Genomic DNA, 21,243 nt, shown 5'->3' with positions numbered 1-21,243 from the left:
AAGAATTAAGCAAAGCACAATTAGGCCTATATGCAAATTTCATTTAATAGCCAAGTGATTTAAAATTATTTTTTTGCAACTAATTAGCTAATTATTAAGGAACTAATAATTGTTAAGGAACCATTGTTAGAACTGGATCTGTAGTTTTATATTTTTAACCAGATAAAATTTATTGAGCTTCTTCATTTCAGGTGTGTCCCTGGTGCCTCATTTCTCTGTCCAATAACCTTGTAAATAACTTCTAATGTAATTTTACAGCTCAACCATAAACTACTAAAACACTTCAGACATCTTTGTATCTCCCTAAAAACTATTTTGGGTTAAAGTTTCTGCTGTTTGCCATTTCCTCCACTAGAGAGCCACAAAGCACAGCAGGTTGTTCTTTTTCTTTGTGTTTTTACGGCAGTTCACATCTTTTACATTTGCATTACTGCCTCCTTTTGTTATAAATAGTTAACAATTATTAATTGTTTTTGCAGATGTCCAAATTAGTTTACAGTTTCTGGAAATAGTTCATTTTGATCCCTCTACTAAGTTAACAGATGAAGTATATTTTTAGCCCTGCTCCCTTTTATGCTTTCCTCTAACAATAACTGTTATTGCATCTTCATGCCTTTTGTATTACATAAGAATAACAACTGTTTCTGTTTCATGAAATTGATGCAATATCCAGTGAGATGTTTAAGTAAGTGCAACCAACCCCCTACTTATCTCCCCTACTTTATAACAGAAATGTTTGCATTTCTGTTGCCTGTGTTTCAGAATCTCTCTCAACTCTACTGGTTCTCCATGTGTTATTTTTATGGATAAACACTCTGCCTTCTCACTGAATTAAATTCTTGAGTTTGCTGGTACATGAATACTGCGTTTTCCCTTGATTAAACAATACTGAACAATATTTCATAAATCTAAATCCTTGTGGTGTCTGGCATCTTTTCTTTTCTGTTTTGTAACCTGCTCATTCTAACACTAGCAAAAAAAAAACAACCTAATTTGACTCCAAAACAATGCACACTTATACTATCTGACACTTTGCTTCTGAAGCCACTTTGATGATGGGGAATCATTACTGCTGCTCCTGTTAAATCTGTGTGACTTTTTTTAACCCAAATGTAAAACACTGGTCTTGTGGCCATTTAGTATGTTGTTTATCTCAAAATGTAAACAAAACATTTTAAAAACGGTTGTTAATTTCTCTGTGTGAAATCTGACAAGGTATTGCATCATCATATATCAAGATAAAGTGTACCCCATTCATTTGAAAAAAATAACAAAAATAAATATATAGCTTATCGCAGATTTTCACTTGGTTATTCAAATTAAATCAAATGATGAGTATTCTTGTTATAATATTGTTATCCTACTTTTATCTTCTTTTGGGCTGAAAAAGAATATATAAATGAGTTTTTTTCATGGTAAAACAAATGCTTCACTTTCTAAAAATGTCCTAAATGCAGACAATGACAGCGAGAACTTTATTTAAATTTACTTCTACTGGGACTTTCATGGTACTGGAGTATCATGTGCAAGAACTCAGCAGACTGATACTGACAACCAAAAACCTTATACAAAATCACTATAATCTAAATTATTCATGCTGTATGTCTGCCAAATCACAGGTGAAAGTATCTCATGGTTTTAAGAAGAAATTGTGTTTTTCAGTTGTTTCTTTGGTTCAAAGAAGCGGCTGGGATGTGTGGGACCTTGAACTCTGCTGAGATAACAGACACAATGTTACTTTGCTTGTGTTTGCTGTTGTTATGTGCTATGAGATTAATTTTTTGTTCATCAATATAACTCACGTCAATCATTTTATTTTTAGTAGCATAAATAAAACGATTTAAACAAAACAGACTAGAACCCAAGTGCTGCACAGCAAGTAAAATCATTGAGGCAAATATGACTTTTTTCTACTAAAGTTTATAAATAATAATCTTAACCGTTGTAAATAGGAAAATAAAACTTTTGAAAGCAATTACCTTAAGCATAACTTCTATTGTTTACAGTCGCTGGCGTGTTGGTTTCTTCATTTTAAGTCTGCACTGATATCACAATTAAGTTCTCAAGTTACTGTATCTATAAAACCAGTTAGACTGCACTGTTACACCAATCTATACACTGTGTTTGCTGGCTTTGCTTCACTTCATACAGTCTGTGTGAACTGGCAGTAGAATATGCCTGAATACCTATTTTCCTCAAATATTTTAACTGGAGATAGAGTTTGTCCATTCTGACTTCTGCTGAAAGCTCGGGGACGTTGAGGAGAGAGATATAAACAAAAAAGTAAATCAAGCTCATGAAAAGTTAGCTTTCATAGATTAAAGCTTGATAAGTTCATGCATAAAATACTGATATGTTATATTAATAATTTTTTAAAATCTTAAATATAATAAATCATTGATATAATTAAGATTACACTGTTTATTGCCCATTATTGCTATTATTTTTGTGCAATAATATTAGCATTTATGGAACAGGGAAAATAAATGTCATAAACACAATAAAACCAGTTAAACCTGAGTTATGTTTGGTCAGAAGGGCAAAATGGATTGAATTCCTGCAGGCTATCAAAAACACATCACACACATATCAAATGACTCAAAATTCCACTTCAAACAGTTTTGTGTACCTTGAACATAAACAAGAGGAAAAACTGCCACGCAGTCCAATGAAAACTTTCTTCAACAAAGCAATTTTTGTTTTTTCTCTTTATTCTTAAGTCTTGTTGATGTTGCAGTTATATTCTTGATCTTCTCAGCTAAAGGTATGGATATAAAGAAACAGGTAATTTAGTTTTGTTTTTAAATGGTTAGGATTAGGTTGTGTGGTCAAAGTAGATCAACTCAGTCTGAAGTGAGACATGAAGTTGTGGAAGGCAGGAAGCTCACTGTGATTGATATTCCTGGATGAAGGAGTTGTGTTTCCCTCTCTAAGATCCCAGACAGCGACAATCAAAGATTTAAACTGCCTAGACCAAATACTTTTCTCCTCGTTATTCCAACAGACTCGGCTTTCTCTGTGGAGCAAAAGATGAGTGTGGGGGAGCACATGAAGCTCTTGGGTGAATGGGTTTGGCGATGCACTATGCTGTTCACCTTTGGGGATTTCCTCTGGGAAAAGACAATAGAAGAACACATCAAAAGCGAGGGAGAGGCACTCAAGTGGTTAATAGAAAAGTGTTTGAACAGGTACCATGTATTTAACAACAAGGACAAGAGTAACTTATCTCAGGTCACAAAGTTGCTGCAGAAGATGGCAATGGTGGCAGTTACTACAAGGTAGAAGAGCACATTTTCCGGGTCATCAAAGAGAAGCAAAAGGAGGTAGGTGAGAGGGCAGAAGAGAGAAGGAAGAAGGCCGAGGACCAAAGACATGACATGAAAGCACTCATTCCAGGTGAGTTTGACAGAAGGTGCACTCGAGCAAAAGCTTCCTGTATTGAATGCTCTTGCATCCTTGTGCAGATTACTGCATAGGCAGTACAGTACATAGTTTCAGTCCAGGAAAAAATCCACCACATGAAAGTCTTGTAAAATGACAAACTTTTTTTTAAAGTACAGGTGGAGAGATGTCATAGGGGGAACGTTTTAAATGTTAAAAACTTAAAACTTAACTTAAAAACTATTTTAGAAAGCACAGAAAATGAAAAACTGATCTATAAAATGTCAGGTTAAATAATATCTTGAGAAGCCACAAAAAATATGAATTAAAAAAAAGTGATTTTTCTTTTCTCAATGTCGTTATAGATGTCAGTATGGTGTATTGCAAATGTCCACTAAAATATATCGGAACTATGGGAATTTAATCATTGTATCTGAATTTAATAACTTACATGATCTGTGAGCTCCAAGCCTAATAACTGTTTTGTCCGATAACAGAAGAGATAAACTACTCCTACAGATGATTCTTCTGGGAAGCCGTAATGTTGGGAAAACTTCTGTAGGGAACACAATCTTGGGGTACAAAGACCAGGAAGATGGAAAAAGAACGCCAAAGTCTGTTGCCTGCCGGGGTTTTGTGGCTAAAACTGAAATCATTCTTGTTGACACACCAGGCTGGTGGAAAGGCTTCCCTGTGTTCGACACTCCTGAAGCGATCAAAGATGAACTGATGCGCAGCATGTTTGTGCCCTCCTGGGCCCCATGTCTTCCTCCTGGTGATAGATGCAGATGCGTCATTTAATGCTACACACTTAGATGCAGTGACATCACATGTGGAGCTTCTTGGTGATGGAGTGTGGAGACACACTATTATAGTTTTTACCAGAGGAGACTGGCTGGAAACAAACAGCATAGAGCAGTACATCGAAGGAGAGGGGGAGGCCCTACAGTCTCTAGTTGAACAATGTGGAAATAGATATCATGTAGTTGATCATAAGAATGCAAGTGATGGTACACAAATCTCAGAGCTGCTGGAGAAAATCACTGAGACTGTGGCAGCAAATGGGTGGAGCTACTTTGTTCCAGACCAGCAGATATTTCAGACCCTCGAAGAGAGAAGAAGGAAGGTGAAAGAAGGAGCAATGCTGAGGCAAAGTCAAGTCAAGGCCACACGAGAATCCCTTGGAGGTATGCTTCACTATCACCTAGCATCAGTGTCACAAGTAAAAACGTGCCGCAATGTCAGAGCTGTTTCCACACCCTCATATTAAATAATAGCTAGAGATGGAACAAAACACAGAAATATACTTCAAAAGAACAGCAGTACCTTTTGTTGAAAATGCTAGAGGATATGAGTGACTGTAATAGACACAGTATGGTTATTCAGTAATGATAGCAGTATAGTGTCTGTCACATGTCAAATAACTTGGCTTTAACACAATGTCCAGGTAATTACATTTTACCGAACTCAGAAACAACCACCCCTCACCCCTCAAAATGGACAATATAGACAGAAGTGTATAATCTTACCAGTGACAGAGCATCCTCACTCAGATCATATGCAACATGACATTTTCCCATTTCACTTTGCTCTGACAGCTGTCTTCTTCTCAGTTTCCAGTAATAAGCTACAGGAACTGAGAATAACACTGCTTGGTCAGAAGACTGTTGGAAAGAGTGCAACAGGAAATACTCTCCTTCATAAAGAAGTCTTTGCATCTAGTCAGAATGAACAATGTCAAGTGCAAGAGGAGGAGGTTTCGGGCCAACGAGTTGAGATTTCACTGAGCCCAGTAGGAGTTCATGTTACTCTGCTAGTCATTCCTTTGGACCTGACATTCAGAGACGACATCCACCTGAGAAATGAGGAGAAGTTCAAGAGGAAGCGGCCGAAACAGGAGGAGAGAGCTGGAGTTGATGATGGGGTTCAAGGAAACACTCCCTGAGCTGCAAAATGACATCAAGGAATGTGTGAGACGCATGAAATACAAGTCACTGAGTGAGTATTAAGATGCAAGAATAACAAATCAGGGGTTACTAACTGAAAAATGTCAGTTGAAGTGAGGCTGTGGGTGGGTGTAGAGTGAAGAGATAATTATTTTGGTACACTGGCTCTATCACTTGTATAGTAGTGCTACGCTGTAGGTCAGAGTGGGATAATTATTAGGGATGGGACTGGAGAACTGGTTCTCTCCTAGTAGTTCAATGCCGACCAAAGCCCAGCAGCCAGACCCGGAAGTTCAACAGGTAAAAGTAGTGATGTGCATTCAGGCTGTAGGGATATTTGTTGGCGCGTGTTACTGTAGCCTATAGGTTTATATTGTTACCTGGTAATCATGAGACAATGTGTTTCAGGTCATTTTACAGAGAAACGTAAGAGTAATGTTAAACAAATTACTTTCTCCTGGGAGTAATTCAGCAATGTACTGGATTACTTTTGTTTGATTAATGACCCCAAAATCTCGTCACAACAAAGAGGGGAAATACGTCCAGCATGTGCAACATTTGAGCACATAGAATGTAATTAATTTGGACGAATGTATATTCGATTTTTAATGTTGTATGTTATTTTTATATTGTTTTAATCATATGCTTTGATAAGCACCGTCACATGAGTTGCCAATTCCATGTCTACATGCCTTAAAGCCTCTGTGCTTATGCTAGAGTGAGTTCCTGAAACAGCAGAGGGAGCTCAAAGTGTGCTAAATTTTGTCCAGGTTGGAAATCACCTCCACAGTGCTCCTGGCCAGTTGTTCTATGCAAGTGCAAATGTTGGCTTAAGCATTATTAGATGTAATGGTGTACACATTTCAGCACTATAAGAGCCAAATCTGCACCTTTAATGATGGCCAGTTCCCTTTGTAGGAGTATTGTAGAACTCAGGGTAATCAGAGCCTAATCATTTCAATTCAGTTAAATAAATCATTTCAGGTATTACATCTGATAAATAAAAGGACCTTCATGTAAACACTATATAATTTCTTGTTTCTTTTTCCCAAGGAGTCACATTGTGAAGATGGTACAAAAGATACTATTAATCCTCACAAACAGTAGTTTATCTGAGATGTATGTTAAAAGCTTTTTACCTTATCATATTCAGCAGTAGTAAATGGCCTGTATTTGTATAGCGCTTTACATGTTCAGTCATCCACCCATTGGTGATGGCAAGCTACAGTCACAGCTGCCCTGGGGCGCACTGACAGAGGCGAGGCAGCCGGACTCTGACCACCACCAGTAGGCAATGGGTGAAGTGTCTTGCCCAAGGACACAATGACCGAGACTGTCCGAGCCGGGGCTCGAATCAGCAACCTTCCGATTACAAGACGAACTGCCAACTCTTGACCTACGATCGCTCAGTAGCATTAATAAACATTTAGAGAGAGGTATACCGTTTGTCTTGTCAAGCATATGTTTCATTTTTATTTATTTATTAACTCCATGCGTTGTGTTAGATGTCATGATTCAGTTTAATAGTGATTTTAAAGAGTAGCTGTTTTAGAAAGTATTTATATTTTAAAAATGACTCCAATAAATCTTATGATTCTGTATTCCTTGTTAAGGTAAATAATATAATTGTCTTCATTAATTATTATTAGCTGAAAAACTGTGCCAATTCTCAATACTTTTATATTTATGATAATTTTAGCATGTTATGGGATTTTTATTTTTTTGCTAGAAAAAGTAATTTCAGGAGAAGGTACAACAATGTGGAAAGTTTCTCACTCGATTTAGCAGAAGCTGAGATTAATATCTATCTATCTATCTATCTATCTATCTATCTATCTATCTATCTATCTATCTATCTATCGGTGTATTTTCTTCCCTTATCTTTATAAAAGGAAAGATAAAAATCGTCACTTCACTTCCATGCATGCTGGGATTTCCCACAATGAAAATAAAAACAAAGTACAAAGTTGTACAAAGTTATGATTTTCCTTTTTCTATTTTTTGTGTTTACAGTTTTTCTCAGTCGCTTTGGTGCATTTCTCACAACAGAATTGAACTCTCCACCACTACTAAGGCACTTCTCAAAACAATTAGTGCAAACTGCAAAACATGGTGGATAACTTGCAAAAGTGAGTCACTCCATCAAAAAGAAAAGTCAGGTGTCCAAAATAAGTTGTCAATGCATCAACAACAAATCCCTTGAGCAAAACAGACAATACATTCATCAAAAGCAAGTACTGATACCAAACAAAGTGTCAGGGCTGTCACAATTACAAGTCAGTAGTCCAGCACCTTTGGTCACGAAATCACATGGTCTGAACATGTTCTCATTGTGACGGATGTCTTTGTAGGTGCTTCCCAATGACATGTCAAGTCCGGACCGCATGCATGGCATGTTGAAAACCATAAATTGTAAAGGACAATCAAGACACTCCATATGCACTCTTGATAATATTTAATTTAAACTGTTCACAGCATTGTGCAAACTGGGGAAATACAGTAAATCCAACATTTTACAGCAAACAAACTCACTTAGACAGTAAACCTCACTGCAGTAGTTACGACTCAAAAAAAACAAACTGAAAAACAGACACTGCTGCATATCAATCATTGATATCTAGACGCTCCTGTCTGTTGGTTTACATTACAGTATATATGTACTTGTGGAGTGGGGGATGCTGTGCCGCGGTTCACCTGTGACTGGGTAGGAGAGGCTTTTCATTGGTTGCAAGTAGGAGTGACACACACCAATTTTCATTAGTGTGAGATAAGGTTCACCTGAGACATGTAGTTTATGGAGATTTTCATGGGAACTCCTCCAAAATAGGGTTTTCAAAATGGGTGTATGAATCGTTTGACAAGCTGTTCAGCAATTTTGAGTGCACTGACACAAGCAATGCAATGAAGACTATTAGTTGTAAGGACAATGACTATTCAGCCGGTACAAGTATGAATAATTGTGACATTCATGATGAAAGAAAGGAGATAGTGATGAATAGGAAGTCAAACGTGACCATTCTTTAGATATTTGTACTCACTCAACTGCTTCATGTCCAAAGGCATTTGCCTTTGGACGCAGTGAACGTGAAACCGCCACAGGGTTGTGCCAAAACGACTACATGTTGTGGTGGTTGAACTAACTGTTGTGCAATGTTTAATTCTGTTGTGAGAAATGCACCAAAGCGACTGAGAAAAACTGTAAAACCATACAGATCGTTGTTATGTCCATCAGTTTGTTATGATGGATTTCTTTTTATACTTCTTACAAAATGATAATTAAAAAACACAATTTTACATGATCTCCTCTAGGAATAAAAAAAAGTATTCTGATCCTTTAATTCACCACATTTCACAAAAAACTATCTTGACAGTTAAGTGTGACATGAGAAGCTGTCTGAGTCTCTCCTTATGATAACAAATCAATTTTCCATTCAAGTTGCTATCTCTCTGAAGAATGTCCTAACTTAAAAGGACACATCAAGTCTGTGGCCCTGAAACTATCTTAAGATGTCAGTAATTTTTTCCCTTAAAAATCAATACATGCATAGTTTTCTTTATAGTGCAGGCCATGGACAATTTGGAACAACTTTAAAGAGACACTTTGAGTATATAGAGCTTGTTTCTGGCATTACATTTTAAAAAGGTCATATTCAGGGTTGGTTTCTTATAAATAATGCAAGCGGTATTGCATTGACCTTTCTATCTGAAGAGCCTCTCTGCAAGCCAGTATCAAGAGACATTTTCTGGTAAGTTTAAAAAATGTAAATTTTCTAGTCCTCAAATAAAATGCTCTGCACTCATGACGAACCTTTCAACCTTAGCTACATTCTACAAAGTGCTTTTTAGTATGTTTTGCATTCACCCACTCAGACACTCTGATGCTGCCACACCATGTGCTCGCCCACTATTGAGAGTGAGTTTGATATGATATTGAGACATTTTTAAGAGGTCTTTTTGAGTTACTTTTAAATAGTGAGGAAGACAGTCCTCGCTCACTGGCCACTTTATTACATTAACCTCTTCAACTGCTCGTTAATGCAAATATCAGCCAATCACAGCAGCAACTCAAGTGTATTTAGACATGTAGACCTGATGACCTGCTGAAGTTCAAACCAAGCATCAGAATGGAGACAAAACTGACTGTAGTGACTTTGAATGTAATATAGTTGTTGGTGACAGGCAGGCTGGTCAAAGTATTTCAGAAACTGCTGATCTACTGAATCTTCCTTCACAACCATTTCTATGGTTACAGAGAATCTTCAAAAAAGAGAGAAACCTTTAAACTAATAAGAGGGGAGCAGTAATGAATAAATAACCACCCATTACAACCAATGTATGAAGAAAAGCATCTCTGTAAGTACAAACTGTAAAATCTTGAACTATGCTAAAGCGGACCACTAAGAACATTTAAACCGATTCACATCGCTTTACCAACACTGAAAAAATATTGCCTAGTCTGATGAATCTCAATTTCTGCTGTGACATTTGGATGGTAGAGTCACTGCTGAGTGTCATTAAAATTCTCTCTCTCATAGTGTGTTTTGTCCAGTCTCTTTAAGATCGCTTCTTCTCATTTTCCTTTCTCTTTCCCTTCACCACCAACCAGTTGAAGGGGATGGTTCTGCCGGTGGTTTCTCCCAGTTACAAAGGGGGTTTCCCTTCCCACCGTCGCAAAGTGCTTGCTCACGGGAGTCGCTCGATTGTTGGGGTTTTCTCCCAAACTGTAGGTTTTTACCTCACAGTAAAGCGCCTTGAGTCGACTTTTGCTGTGAATAAACCTGAATTGAACTGAACTACACCGATCCTCTGTCTTATTTGACTTTACGCCTCATCCAGTCGCTTAGAGACTAGTGTCACCTTCTTAAGTGTCACCACCTTATGTGGCCCCTGTAACTCCGCAGCTGTGAGCCGTTTTCGCCACTAGAGGACAACGAAAGCGCGGCGGCTGTGCGAGAGCCTCTCAGTGACGTAGATGTCATGAGACGGAAGTGAAAAAAATTGTAGTCGTTAGCACTCCTGATGGTGACATGACAAATCAAACTGCATTCTAAAACACACAATCAGCGTCAGTGAAAAACCAGGTATGTATTTAATGGGATAGGTTGTGCTGCGTTCAGTGTACAGCGTTAATGAAGAAGTGTTGTATGCCGCCGGTTGTGCTTAATCTGTGCTCGTTTCATTGAACTGAATGAGCCCAGCCCACAACGGAGCTAATTAGCATGCTAAGTTTACATTCAGTGATACTTGTATTCAGTGTTTTGGCATTACTGAGCACTGTATACCTGAATACTGAGAGCTCTTTACGGTAACTTGTTAAAACTTCTGTGTCAGTCTGTCAGCACTTTGCTTCTGTATGTCATGTGAACATTACTCTGGCCTAAACATGACTGTCATCCCTCATAAACAGATTCTTAAAGAAGCCTCCTTCACTAACAGCAACGATGGTAAGAGATGAACCATTTACTATACTTGTTCAAATCTAGGCATTTCCAGTGCATGTGGAATTACAGTAGGTCAATTATTTACACATTTAGCCAGCAGAATAAACTGTACTCTGCTGGTATATCCTTCTCTTTTTGCTTTTGACAGCATGGCAGAGTGAAGATTAAAACTACAGCCCAGCAGGAGGAGGAGAAAAGAAAGGAGAGGGAGAAGAAGCTCAAGATATACGTAGCAGCACGTGATGCCTGTTTTTCTAAGGTGGAATATTAAATCTCCCTTATGTTTTAATAGCAATACTGCAGCATGTCTTTGGGTTAGTGTAGGGGTGTCAAACATAAGACCTGGGGGCCAGAATCAGTCCAGCAAAGACTCCAATGTACTCCACTTGATTACACCAACATTAAGTAATAACTAAACAATTAAATGACAGAAAGGTTTTTCACCTTTTTTTTTTACAGTGGGTCTTTTAAAAAGGAGAATTTTCTGTAAAGAACAGCAATTTTTTTAAATCATGTACAAAAATTGGGGGAAAAAATCGAAAGATTTTGTTAAAATTCTGCTTCTCTTTATTTATATCTTATGAACTAAATGTGAAGTTACTTCTATACATTGACAGAAATGTGAGTTCCATACCTTCCATAGGTGGTTGGTCAGAACAAGGAAAAAACCAATTCAATTTTGTTCACATTTGGATATCAGCCCCCTTTTATCCCTTTCTAAATTTTCATCTGTCTTCTAATGTAGTCATCTTTTAACAGTTGTAAATAGTTAACTAATGGACAGGATTTAAACTTAATGTGATATTCATATGTAAAATGTTTTTGTGGCTCAGGCGTGTGTCTTTAACAGATAAAAATGTGTTGTGTTTTTCTCCGCCTGCTTTTCACTCCATGTATTTTCCTCACCCTCCTCACTTTCTCCTGTTTGACAGAGAAATGAGGGTATCTGGGATGATGAGGCTCTTCAGCTCACCCAGCAGCTCCTATCATCCAATCCTGACTTTGCAACCCTGTGGAACTACAGAAGAGAAATCCTAATGCACCTGGAGACTGTGAAGTTAGTACTCACAGATTCATAGTTGAATCCTTTTTTACTGAATGGTAAGTCATTTGCGGTGTCACAGGAGAATGACGATTTTGTTTCCCAATATCCTCTGCAGAGACAAAGATGAAGTGCAGAAGATTTACGAGGCTGAGCTGTCGTTTACTGAGTCTTGCCTGAAAGTGAACCCAAAATCTTATGGCAGCTGGCACCACCGAGGTTGGGTCTCCGCCCGTTTGCCTCGACCGGACTGGGCCAGGGAGCTGACTCTGTGTGATCGCTGCTTGAGCCTTGATGACCGCAACTGTGAGTGGGAGAAAAAAATAAAAAGGAGCTGAATGTTAAAGATGTGTAATAATGCATTTTTTTTTAAAAGTAATCGATCTAAACCTTGTCCTTCACTACATTATTTTTACTCATGTTCTGGCATGTTCTGTGTTTCTGTCTTGCCCAGTCCATTGCTGGGATTACCGCCGAATGGTTGTAAAGATGTCTGGCGTGCCTGTAGATCAGGAATTGGCATTTACTGATCGTCTTATTGGCTCCAACTTTTCCAACTACTCCAGCTGGCACTACCGTAGCACCCTTCTGCCTCTGCTTCACCCAGAGTCTCCAGAGCCCCCTTCACCATGCCGTGAGCCTCCCCAGTCCTCCCCCCCACCTTCTCCTCAAACCCATTCCCATCGGGTCTGTGAAGAGCAACTACTAAAAGGTAAACTGCAGTTCCCAATAGCAACTGATAGGGGGCAGTGTAAGTCTTTATTATCCTTAAGTAAAAGGTGTTATTTTGCAAATGAAGTCAGATTGTATATTCTATTACAGTGAAATTGTATTAACTACTTTCAGAATATGAGCTTGTACAGAATGCTTTCTTCACTGACCCTAATGACCAGAGCGCGTGGTTTTACTATCGCTGGCTGTTAGGCAGAGGTATGTCTATTGGTCGTAGTGTCTGTAAGTATGAACGAGAACACATTTCAGCTTTGCTGTGCTTTGTAAAACACAAGTTCTTTGTCTTTTTAACAGCGGAGCGTGAAGAGATGATAAGCTGTGTGTATGTGAATCGGGATGAGGAGAGAGTGGCTGTGGCCTTCTCCAGGCCTGTGAATGTCAGTATCTCCACTTTTTCTTCACTTAGAAAATGCTGTAATGGAATTCAGGATGAGCTGTTCTTTATTTTATTTTTTTAATAAGGTGACCTAAATAAATACCCTGGCATTTTAGGGTTCATTGTCCTAAAGAAATTAAATGTGACAATATTCTAAAGTAGACTTGCAGATACATTTTTTTCACATAAGTACTTTAATTTGTCCTTTTAGAAAATTATATACTCTTTTTTTAAAAATTTTTTTAGTTAGTTAGATGTTGTAGATTTGTGATATGTAAGGGTATGAATATGCACTCACCATCTACTTCTTTAGCTACACCTTGTTGGTACTTTTTCCTCCAGAATTCTCTTAAGCCTTTATGACACATTCAAAAAGGTGCTGGAAGCACTTTCTCAAAGATTTAGGTTTAAAGAGGTCTATAGAGTTGCTGCAGATTTTCTGGCCACTCGTCAGTCATATGAATCTCCCGTTCCTTCACGTCTCAAAAGTTGTTTTGGTCTGAGATGTGACTGTGGAGGCCATTTCAGTACAGCGAGCCTCCTGTCATCTTCAGGAAAACAGTTTGAGATGATTTCAACTTTATGATACGGTGCGTTATGTTGGTGCAAGCAACCATCACAAGATGGGTACACTGTGGACATGATGGGATGAACTCAGGTGTTTAACAATGTTCCTTTCCACTAAGGGATCCAAGGTGTGCCAAGGAAATGTCCCCCAAACCATTACATCACCATTACCAACCTGCACTGTTGGTACAAGGCAGAATGGATTTGTGATTTCATGTTGTTTATGCCAAATTTGAACCTATCATCTGAATATTGTAGCATATATCAAGACTCATTAGACCAGGCATGTTTTTTATTTGCCACTTGTCTAACTTTGGTGAGTCTTTGCAAATTAACTTGAAGCTGTCTGAATTTTCTATTTTTGAGACCATTCACTACGAACTCTAGAGATGGCTGTGCAGGAAAATCCCAGTGGACCATTTCTTTTTGAAAGACTTACACCAGGCCGTCTTGCACCTACAACTTTGGTACTCAAATAGGTGTCACTTAAAAACACGTTTCAATTTTAACTTATGGTCTTGACCATGTCTACATGCACTGAATTGCTGCCTTGTGATTGGCTGATTAGATGTTAGCTAAAAAAGCAACTAAGCAGGTGTACCTGATGAAGTGACTGGAGAGTGTAGATTTAGGTATTCATGATGTGCATATAATCATGTGCAAAGTGGAGTTTGTGTGTGAGCAAGAAAAGAGTTTTCCTCTGCTGTCATGGAGACTGTGACAGTTTTGGAAAAGTGAAGACTGGTAAGATGTGTCTGACCAGTTTTTTGTTGTTGTTTTTTTAAACAAAGTTGCCTTCATATGGTACCCTGTCTATTCTTGGTGAACGTTCTCCCTGCTTTTGTCCTTTCAGGCGCAGTCAGTCGGCTTGTTCCTCATCCTTGACGGTCAGCCCCAGAGAGTGGAGTGGAGGAGTGTCCATCCGCGCTTTAAACAGAGCCCTGTCTGGGTATCCTTTTCCATTGTGACTTAAAACTGACAGGTTACCCCTGCAGAGAATAAGAATACTTTTCCTGGTGTGCTGCTGATTGAACAGCATACTGGTTTAGCATTCTGCTCTTATCATTCTGCACGTACCTCATGCTGCTAAGACTCTGTGGTATGTGCATCAAGAGAAAAGGTTTCATCATGAAACTTTGATCAGTGCACTGCAGTGGAATGTTATGTTGGCTTTAGCACACTAGTGAAGGGAGTTCCTTGTCAGAGTGCTTGTCAGAGTTTAGTAATACATGACATCATGTTTAGACTGACTATTAAAGTTGATAGCTGAAGTTAATACTTTTGGAAAGAGTATCTCTAAGATTAGTTTTGTTTCTGACCTCAGAGGCCAAGCTAACAAGATGGAAAAATGGTTAAAACTCCAGCTGTATTAGTATGTAGAACAACTTCATTGCTTTATGGTTCAGTGGCACTAGAGTAAAACTAGGATGGCAACCTCCTGGCGACTGGAAAAAATTGGTGGTTGCCTGGGATTTATTCAATACCAACTGGTTGCCTAGAGGTTAAATGTCAAGCAGCTTTAACCTTGCACAGGTTTGCTTGATGTGAGGCAACCTTATTTATAGTTTTAGTACCACAACAGGTCACATTGTAATTGCCAATGTGAACCAATTCAATCACAAACTGTTAGCAGACTCATTCCATCTTATTACCACTTTATCACTTATATATATTTTTTGAAGATGGCAGCTGACAACAAGCAGTCACAGACCACCTCTGTCTTGTCTCAGTCTCAAACTACTGGTTTTCCTTGTGTGACTGTAGAGTTACCTTTACATTTGGGTGAAGAGTAGGGAAAAAGCAAATACCAGTACCATACAAATTGATACATGTTTCCCGGTAAGCAGTTAAAAGCAATGGGAGTGGCATATAAGGAGAAAAACTTTGGAGTAATAATCAGGATTTTCTTCTAAGTGTGCAGTATGTAACACATTGATCGTAAGCAATGTGTAAGTGGGCACACTTAACACTGTCTTCATAGGGTGATGGCATTTGCACAGTAGTCATGGAAATGACCCTCATTGATATGCAAGCTCAGTAATTAGTAAAATGTCCTCGATATCTGTCATTCACATCCATATTCATTCACAGTTCCACGTGAATATTTTATTTTTTAAACCAGATGCAGTCATTCGCTCAGAAACAGGAGTCTTCTTTACCTTAGGCTGCTTCTCTCTTTGGTATATTCTAAAATGTTTTGTCTGAAACAAAGTGCTCAGTGCTCTTTGTAAATCTAAATGAACTTATTAAAGCCTCAATAAAGTTTGGAGATTTAATATTTTAGTCATAATGCCCAGCTCTACCAGGTTGCCGTATTGGCCCTGGAAATCAGCCATGGACTTAGTATGCACACTCACACTGTGGGCCTGGGTGGGTTTGCTTTAAAGTGACTAATTTATGTTCAAATCAAATACTTCCGTTTCACTTTTGGAATACATAATTCATGTTTGGAGGTTTTCTCTCCTTAGCAAAGGCTTAGATATGCAATCTGCCTCCTGGAACGATTAGCGACATCACCAATGAACGCAACCTGACTGTGCACTGGACTGAAAAACACACTCATAGGGACTGTGCTCTCTACACAGGTGACACATATACATATTTATCATGTTGTGTTCTTTCAAAGGCAGGATGATGACTTTCATGACACTGTGAACATTTAACTTTCATAGGTCGAACTGAGAGTTGGTGTAGGGACTCTGCCACAGATCAGGAACTTTTCAGGTACTTTTGTTTTTGGAACAACTGAAACATTTTGTAGTTTGCCTTCTTTAGGGATTAGGAACTAGATATGGTCTTTTTTTGCAGGAGCGAACTTTCAGTAGAAAAGACTTCTGTGCTACAGTCGGAGCTACAGTCGGTCAAGCAGCTACAAGAATTGGAGCCACTCAATAAATGTAAGTGCTTTTTCTTGTATGTTACAGGGTTTACAGGAAATCACCAGCTTCGCACAGAACCAGATCTGTGGCTCTTTTTTTACAATGTGTGCATGTGTATGAATTTTGTAAAACTCAGCAAAGCCTCGATTCAGACAGGCCACAAAGTTGAGCTCAGCCCACAATCAGCTGATAACAGGTGATCTAAAACAGGAGCCCATATCAGCTGAGACCAGCTGAGAAATATCACATAAAGTGTGCTATTTTAGGTGTTTTAGCCTGCCTACCCTTGCTGCTTGTTCTTCAAGCTGCTTTGCGACCTGCATTCACCCCTCTTTTTCACGCTGTGCCCTACTTATGCAGCCTTTATGTCCTTGTGCTTGCAGAAGCGATCCCCTGCCTCAGGCTTTTCATGTATGCGTGCAGAATGACAGATCAGAGCAGAACAATAATGCTAAATGTGAATCTGATTCCTGCATAATTAAGAATATGGCTTTGTTGTTGTTTTTAAGTACTAATCTCTTGAGTAATTGTTCTCTAAAAGAAGTGGAGCCCACTGGTAGGGTATAGAGACACTACTTGGGCTGACCCTGGGGAAAACTATGGAGTGAAACTAACTAGAATAAATATGATTTGCAGGAAAAACACACAAGCAAATGTTTGCTGATGCTATCTGGTTGACCTTTACGTCACTAAAGTCAATTTTTATCCATTTGTGTTGTCATTGATTGATAAAAAATTGTGGGGTGTGAGTATTTTTTCAGCTTCTGAAATGGAGAATCTTTAAGAATCTCTGGCCTATAAACATAATTACATAATACATTAGCATTATAACTGTGTGCAATGTGGTTGCGAAACTTTGCAGGTGTGTAGTTGACATTTTCATGAAAGGCAGCTTTGATGATGGGAGTTAAGGAACGTATTGGTGAGATGGTGTGCTTGTTCCCATTACAAGATTAGGTTGAGTATTGAAGTTTGATGTTGCTGGTGATAAAGGTCTTATACAACCACTGACTGCTAGCTTTGCCTCGGCAGGGTGCTTACTGACCATTATTCTCCTGATGAGGGCACTAGACCCTCTGGGATACGAACAGGAGATGCTTGCTCATTTTAGAACACTCAAAGTGAGTATAAACCACATACAGTACAGTATATGGGACTGGCAATAAATGCATTTGTCTACAGTGCAGTCAGCAATCACTAATTAAATGGCTTTATTCACTAGGAAGTGGATTCCATGCGCTCTGCATATTACAGTGACCTGTGCAGCAAGTTTATGATTGAAAACACCATCCTGAAAATGGAGTATGCTGAAGTGCGCGTCTTCAGCATTTCTGACAAGGTTGGGTCAGAATAACAAGACATCAGATTTCCCTGAAACCTTTTTTGCTGATTAGGGAGGTGCTTAAATTTGATTTCTTTTTTTCTTTGTAACAGAACCTGACCACTTTATGCCACCTGGACCAGCTGTTGTTGGTTACCCATATCAATCTGTCCTCTAATCACCTGCAGCGGCTGCCTCCTCAGTTTGCCATGTTGCAGTGTCTCGAGGTGATGAAGCTGCAATTGAAATCCAATTTGCTCTCCTGCATGGACAGTGATTCTTTTCCTCTTTTGTGTCTGCACCAATAGATTAGAAAAGGAAAGACAGATATTGATGAAATTCTTCTCCTGCAATTCAATGACTTCTTCATATTTGCAGGTCTTGGAGGCTGATAACAACGCCATAGAAAACCTGGAGGGAGTTTATCATCTTCCCAAACTGGAGGAAGTCCTCTTGAAAAACAACAGTATCCTTAAGTTAGTAGTGTGTTCTGGATCCCCATTCATCCTTCAGAATTAGTGTCATAGGGATCAGTTTATATTGTCTGTTTGTCTTTTCACAGGGAACTAGTGACTCAAGAAATGTGTTAATCAGTTCTGAGTGGCTCAGTGCTTCAAAACAATCCTGTAAAGAGTGCGAACAGCTGATGTAAAAGACACGCTACGCACTAAGATTGTGTTTACAGCATTTAGAAAATTGCACTTTTAACAAGACTCTTCAGCTCAATACATGAATAATTTATTTTACCTACGTCTGAATCGATCGGGTAAATAAAAACAGCACCGCAATTTCACCGAACAAACAGCATCATTAAGAAGCGAAGAAACATTTAACAACACATCATCACCACAGACTCCCTCCTCTTCATGCTTCACTTCCCCTGCTACACTTGGGAGGAATTAATGTGATTTGCAGGTTATGATGAGGATAGTTACTGTTTTTCTTTTTTCCCTCTGGCAATCACAGTTGCTATTTTTAGAAAAATGAATTTATATCTCAGTGTCATATTTGTCATTTAGATCTTACTTTTTACACCTGTGCTTGGAATATGTGCATCAGAGCTCATGTTATTCATTGTTACTGATGTTACCACAGCACACTGCAAGGGATTTTCATTAACTCAAACATGCAGAAATCTCTACATTGGCAGATCTTCAGACGTTGGCATCCTGCCCCAAGCTGAAACGCCTTGACCTCCGTGGAAACCCCGTCACTCAAACGGCCAATGTCGAGTCGGAGTTAGCCGAACTGCTGCCCTCAGTCACAGACCTCCTGCTCTGATCCAACGCAGGGCAGGAATCACTGCCATCTTTGTTCTGTCGTTCAGTTGTCCTTCACGTTCTGAGCTGTTTTTGGTGGTGAGTGGGTGTCATCTTGTGACTGTGTCTGTTCCACCTGTTTTGGAAAAATGTCAGTCACAGTGAACCCTGTTGGTCTGAAAGCCTCATACTTCGGAGCAAATGTCAGAACCCTCTCTAGCATCTTCAGCAAAAAGTCAACATTTCTGTGTGTGTGTGTGTATGAGTGAGTGCGTAATAACCAATGTTGCATTTCTTTGTTTGTGTGTGTACAAATGTCTTTAATGCAACAGACCAGTGCATGCAGAAACATTAATAATGAAGTAAACTAATTATGGATTGGCAGCGATGATGGCTTATTGCTTCCAAAAGCTTAATGGCTGACTTTAAAGAAAACGTTATACTGGGTGATCAGAGTATTGCATCACTCTCTACAGATTTTTTTTAAGGTCGGTTAATGCATTTGATTTATGACATTATACTGTTGCACAGTAAGTCACAGATCCAGTAATAAACAGCACACATTGTGTCACTGCCTTCCAGTAAGCCTCTTGTGACTTTTTTCCACTGAAAGAAAAATGCATGCCTTAAAATGTGGAGCAGGGAAATTTTATTTAACAAAAGTAAAGGTTCATAATGGTTAACTCACATTTTGATCTTAACTGTCTCATTTCTGTAATACTGGTGAGGATGTGGTGGAGCTCAACTACAATGTAAAGTACCAGCCAGACTTTCTTGGTCTTGAACAGTAGTTCGATAATGCAGTTTGGCAGGTATACAACAACATTTTTGCTCCACCAAGGTGATTTCAAAAACATTATTAACTGAAAGCTTGTTTCATATATATCAGGATGGTGTGTAGGGTATCCCTAAAGATTTTTTGTAAAGAATGAAGAAGTGGGAAGCTTAAAAAACATCTACAGTGAAGAGTATATGAAAGTCATGTCCTTAAGAAATATCCAAAAATCCAGCAAAGACCTGACACAGGAGAGGTGCATCTGGCCTTTAGTTGATTCATCTACTGTGTGCTGAAGTCAATCACACAAGAAATGGATTGAGAATAGCTGGTAGCAGGTCTTAAGGAGTGATGAATAAAAAATTTGGACTCACAAGTTTTTGTCAGTATATACGCAGGACGCCAGGAAATAGGTATAAGGGTGTGTCTACCGTCTGTAAATCAAAGTGGAGGTTCTGTTATGGGGCTGAATTTCAGCCAGTGGCTGAAAAGCACAGTTGATTGAATTATGAATGCAGATAAGTATAGTCAGATTTTGAGCCACCATGCAAAAAAGCATCTATTTGGCGACGACTTCATTAATAACGGTGATCTCAAACACACTGCCAAAGCAGTAGACTCATACCCAGGGCACAGGCAAGTATTAAAGCAGTATGGGATCATTTTAACAGGAATTGGGGGGAAAAGTCAGCCAACATCCCAAAAAAGAGCGTTAAATGTCTTTCAAGACAAAAAAAAAGTACTTACTCTAAACTCCCGAAATCTTCATTTTAAAGCCTTGGTGTTTAGTTTTTCTTTTTTACCCAGATGTGGCCATGTTTAGGAGCAGTATTTATTAATTATAAACTGCCAGGTGCATAGTGGAAATGACCATACAAAAGAAATATCCGACTCACTGGAACTAGAGCAAAGACTTTTTAGATGTGCTGTACTTGGGTTGTGCATGTTATTTGTCAGTTAACTCTATTACAGAAGCTTCGAAATGCACCACAGGTATAGAACGTTCAGTTCTGTGACTCCAATTAGCAAAGGTGACAGGGTGCAGAAAGGGTTGGGCTTCAGCTGCCAGTGCTGCCACACCTGTCAGTCAAGGTGGCCAAGGCTAACTTTAAGTCTAAACTAAATGAAAGCAGGTGGATTATAAAAAACAGAGAAAATAGCTATAGAGACCAAAACAGTTGTTTTTGTCCTCTTGTTTAATTGTTTTACTAGGCTGCAAATATATTTTTTCTAATGTAAAGCTGGGCACTTAAACATAGAGTCTATATTATGCTTGGATGAACTTCAAATCCAGAAGCACCTAAATTTCACACCCAACTGGAGGTCTGAGCAATCTTTAGGAAAATTAAGTAGATATTATACTCCTTCCATTGATCATTTTTTTCTTTTTGAGTAGGCTTATATGACAGGCCTGAAAAAATATGTATCTACTTTTATGTATGATTCCAAACTCAGGTGTGCCAGAGCGACTAGCAGTGTGTCACCCGGTCCACCCTTAACTGATGCCACCTTCATTGTTCATTC

General features: G+C 38.8%; 1 protein-coding gene across 1 annotated transcript; it reads left to right on the top strand.

Moving 5' to 3' along the window:
* The first annotated feature begins 10,271 nt into the window (after positions 1 to 10,271).
* rabggta (Rab geranylgeranyltransferase subunit alpha) lies at positions 10,272 to 19,529 on the top strand. The gene is made up of 17 exons (XM_005923283.3): positions 10,272 to 10,408; positions 10,735 to 10,771; positions 10,917 to 11,027; positions 11,701 to 11,825; positions 11,929 to 12,116; positions 12,265 to 12,522; positions 12,657 to 12,740; positions 12,837 to 12,919; positions 14,339 to 14,434; positions 15,965 to 16,070; positions 16,158 to 16,209; positions 16,294 to 16,382; positions 17,397 to 17,485; positions 17,587 to 17,703; positions 17,799 to 17,912; positions 18,064 to 18,151; positions 18,818 to 19,529. Exons 2-17 carry the CDS (start codon positions 10,769 to 10,771, stop codon positions 18,964 to 18,966), a joined length of 1,752 nt encoding a protein of 583 aa, XP_005923345.1. The 5' UTR covers positions 10,272 to 10,408; positions 10,735 to 10,768; the 3' UTR covers positions 18,967 to 19,529.
* Positions 19,530 to 21,243: the final 1,714 nt, after the last annotated feature.

This window comes from Haplochromis burtoni, unplaced genomic scaffold (genome assembly GCF_018398535.1).
Source record: "Haplochromis burtoni strain Fernald_Lab_line unplaced genomic scaffold, NCSU_Asbu1 Contig_65, whole genome shotgun sequence".
NCBI classification, from domain to species: Eukaryota; Metazoa; Chordata; class Actinopteri; order Cichliformes; family Cichlidae; genus Haplochromis; species Haplochromis burtoni.
The sequence above is the reverse complement of the archived record's forward strand: the minus strand, read 5'-3'. Positions and strand labels throughout refer to the sequence as shown.

Excerpts from the sequence above, each read along its gene's own strand:
- rabggta (XM_005923283.3), top strand. Across the intron at positions 12,523-12,656 it reads TGAAGAGCAACTACTAAAAG|AATATGAGCTTGTACAGAAT; the intron begins GTAAACTGCAGT and ends AACTACTTTCAG. Across the intron at positions 17,913-18,063 it reads CCATGTTGCAGTGTCTCGAG|GTCTTGGAGGCTGATAACAA; the intron begins GTGATGAAGCTG and ends TCATATTTGCAG.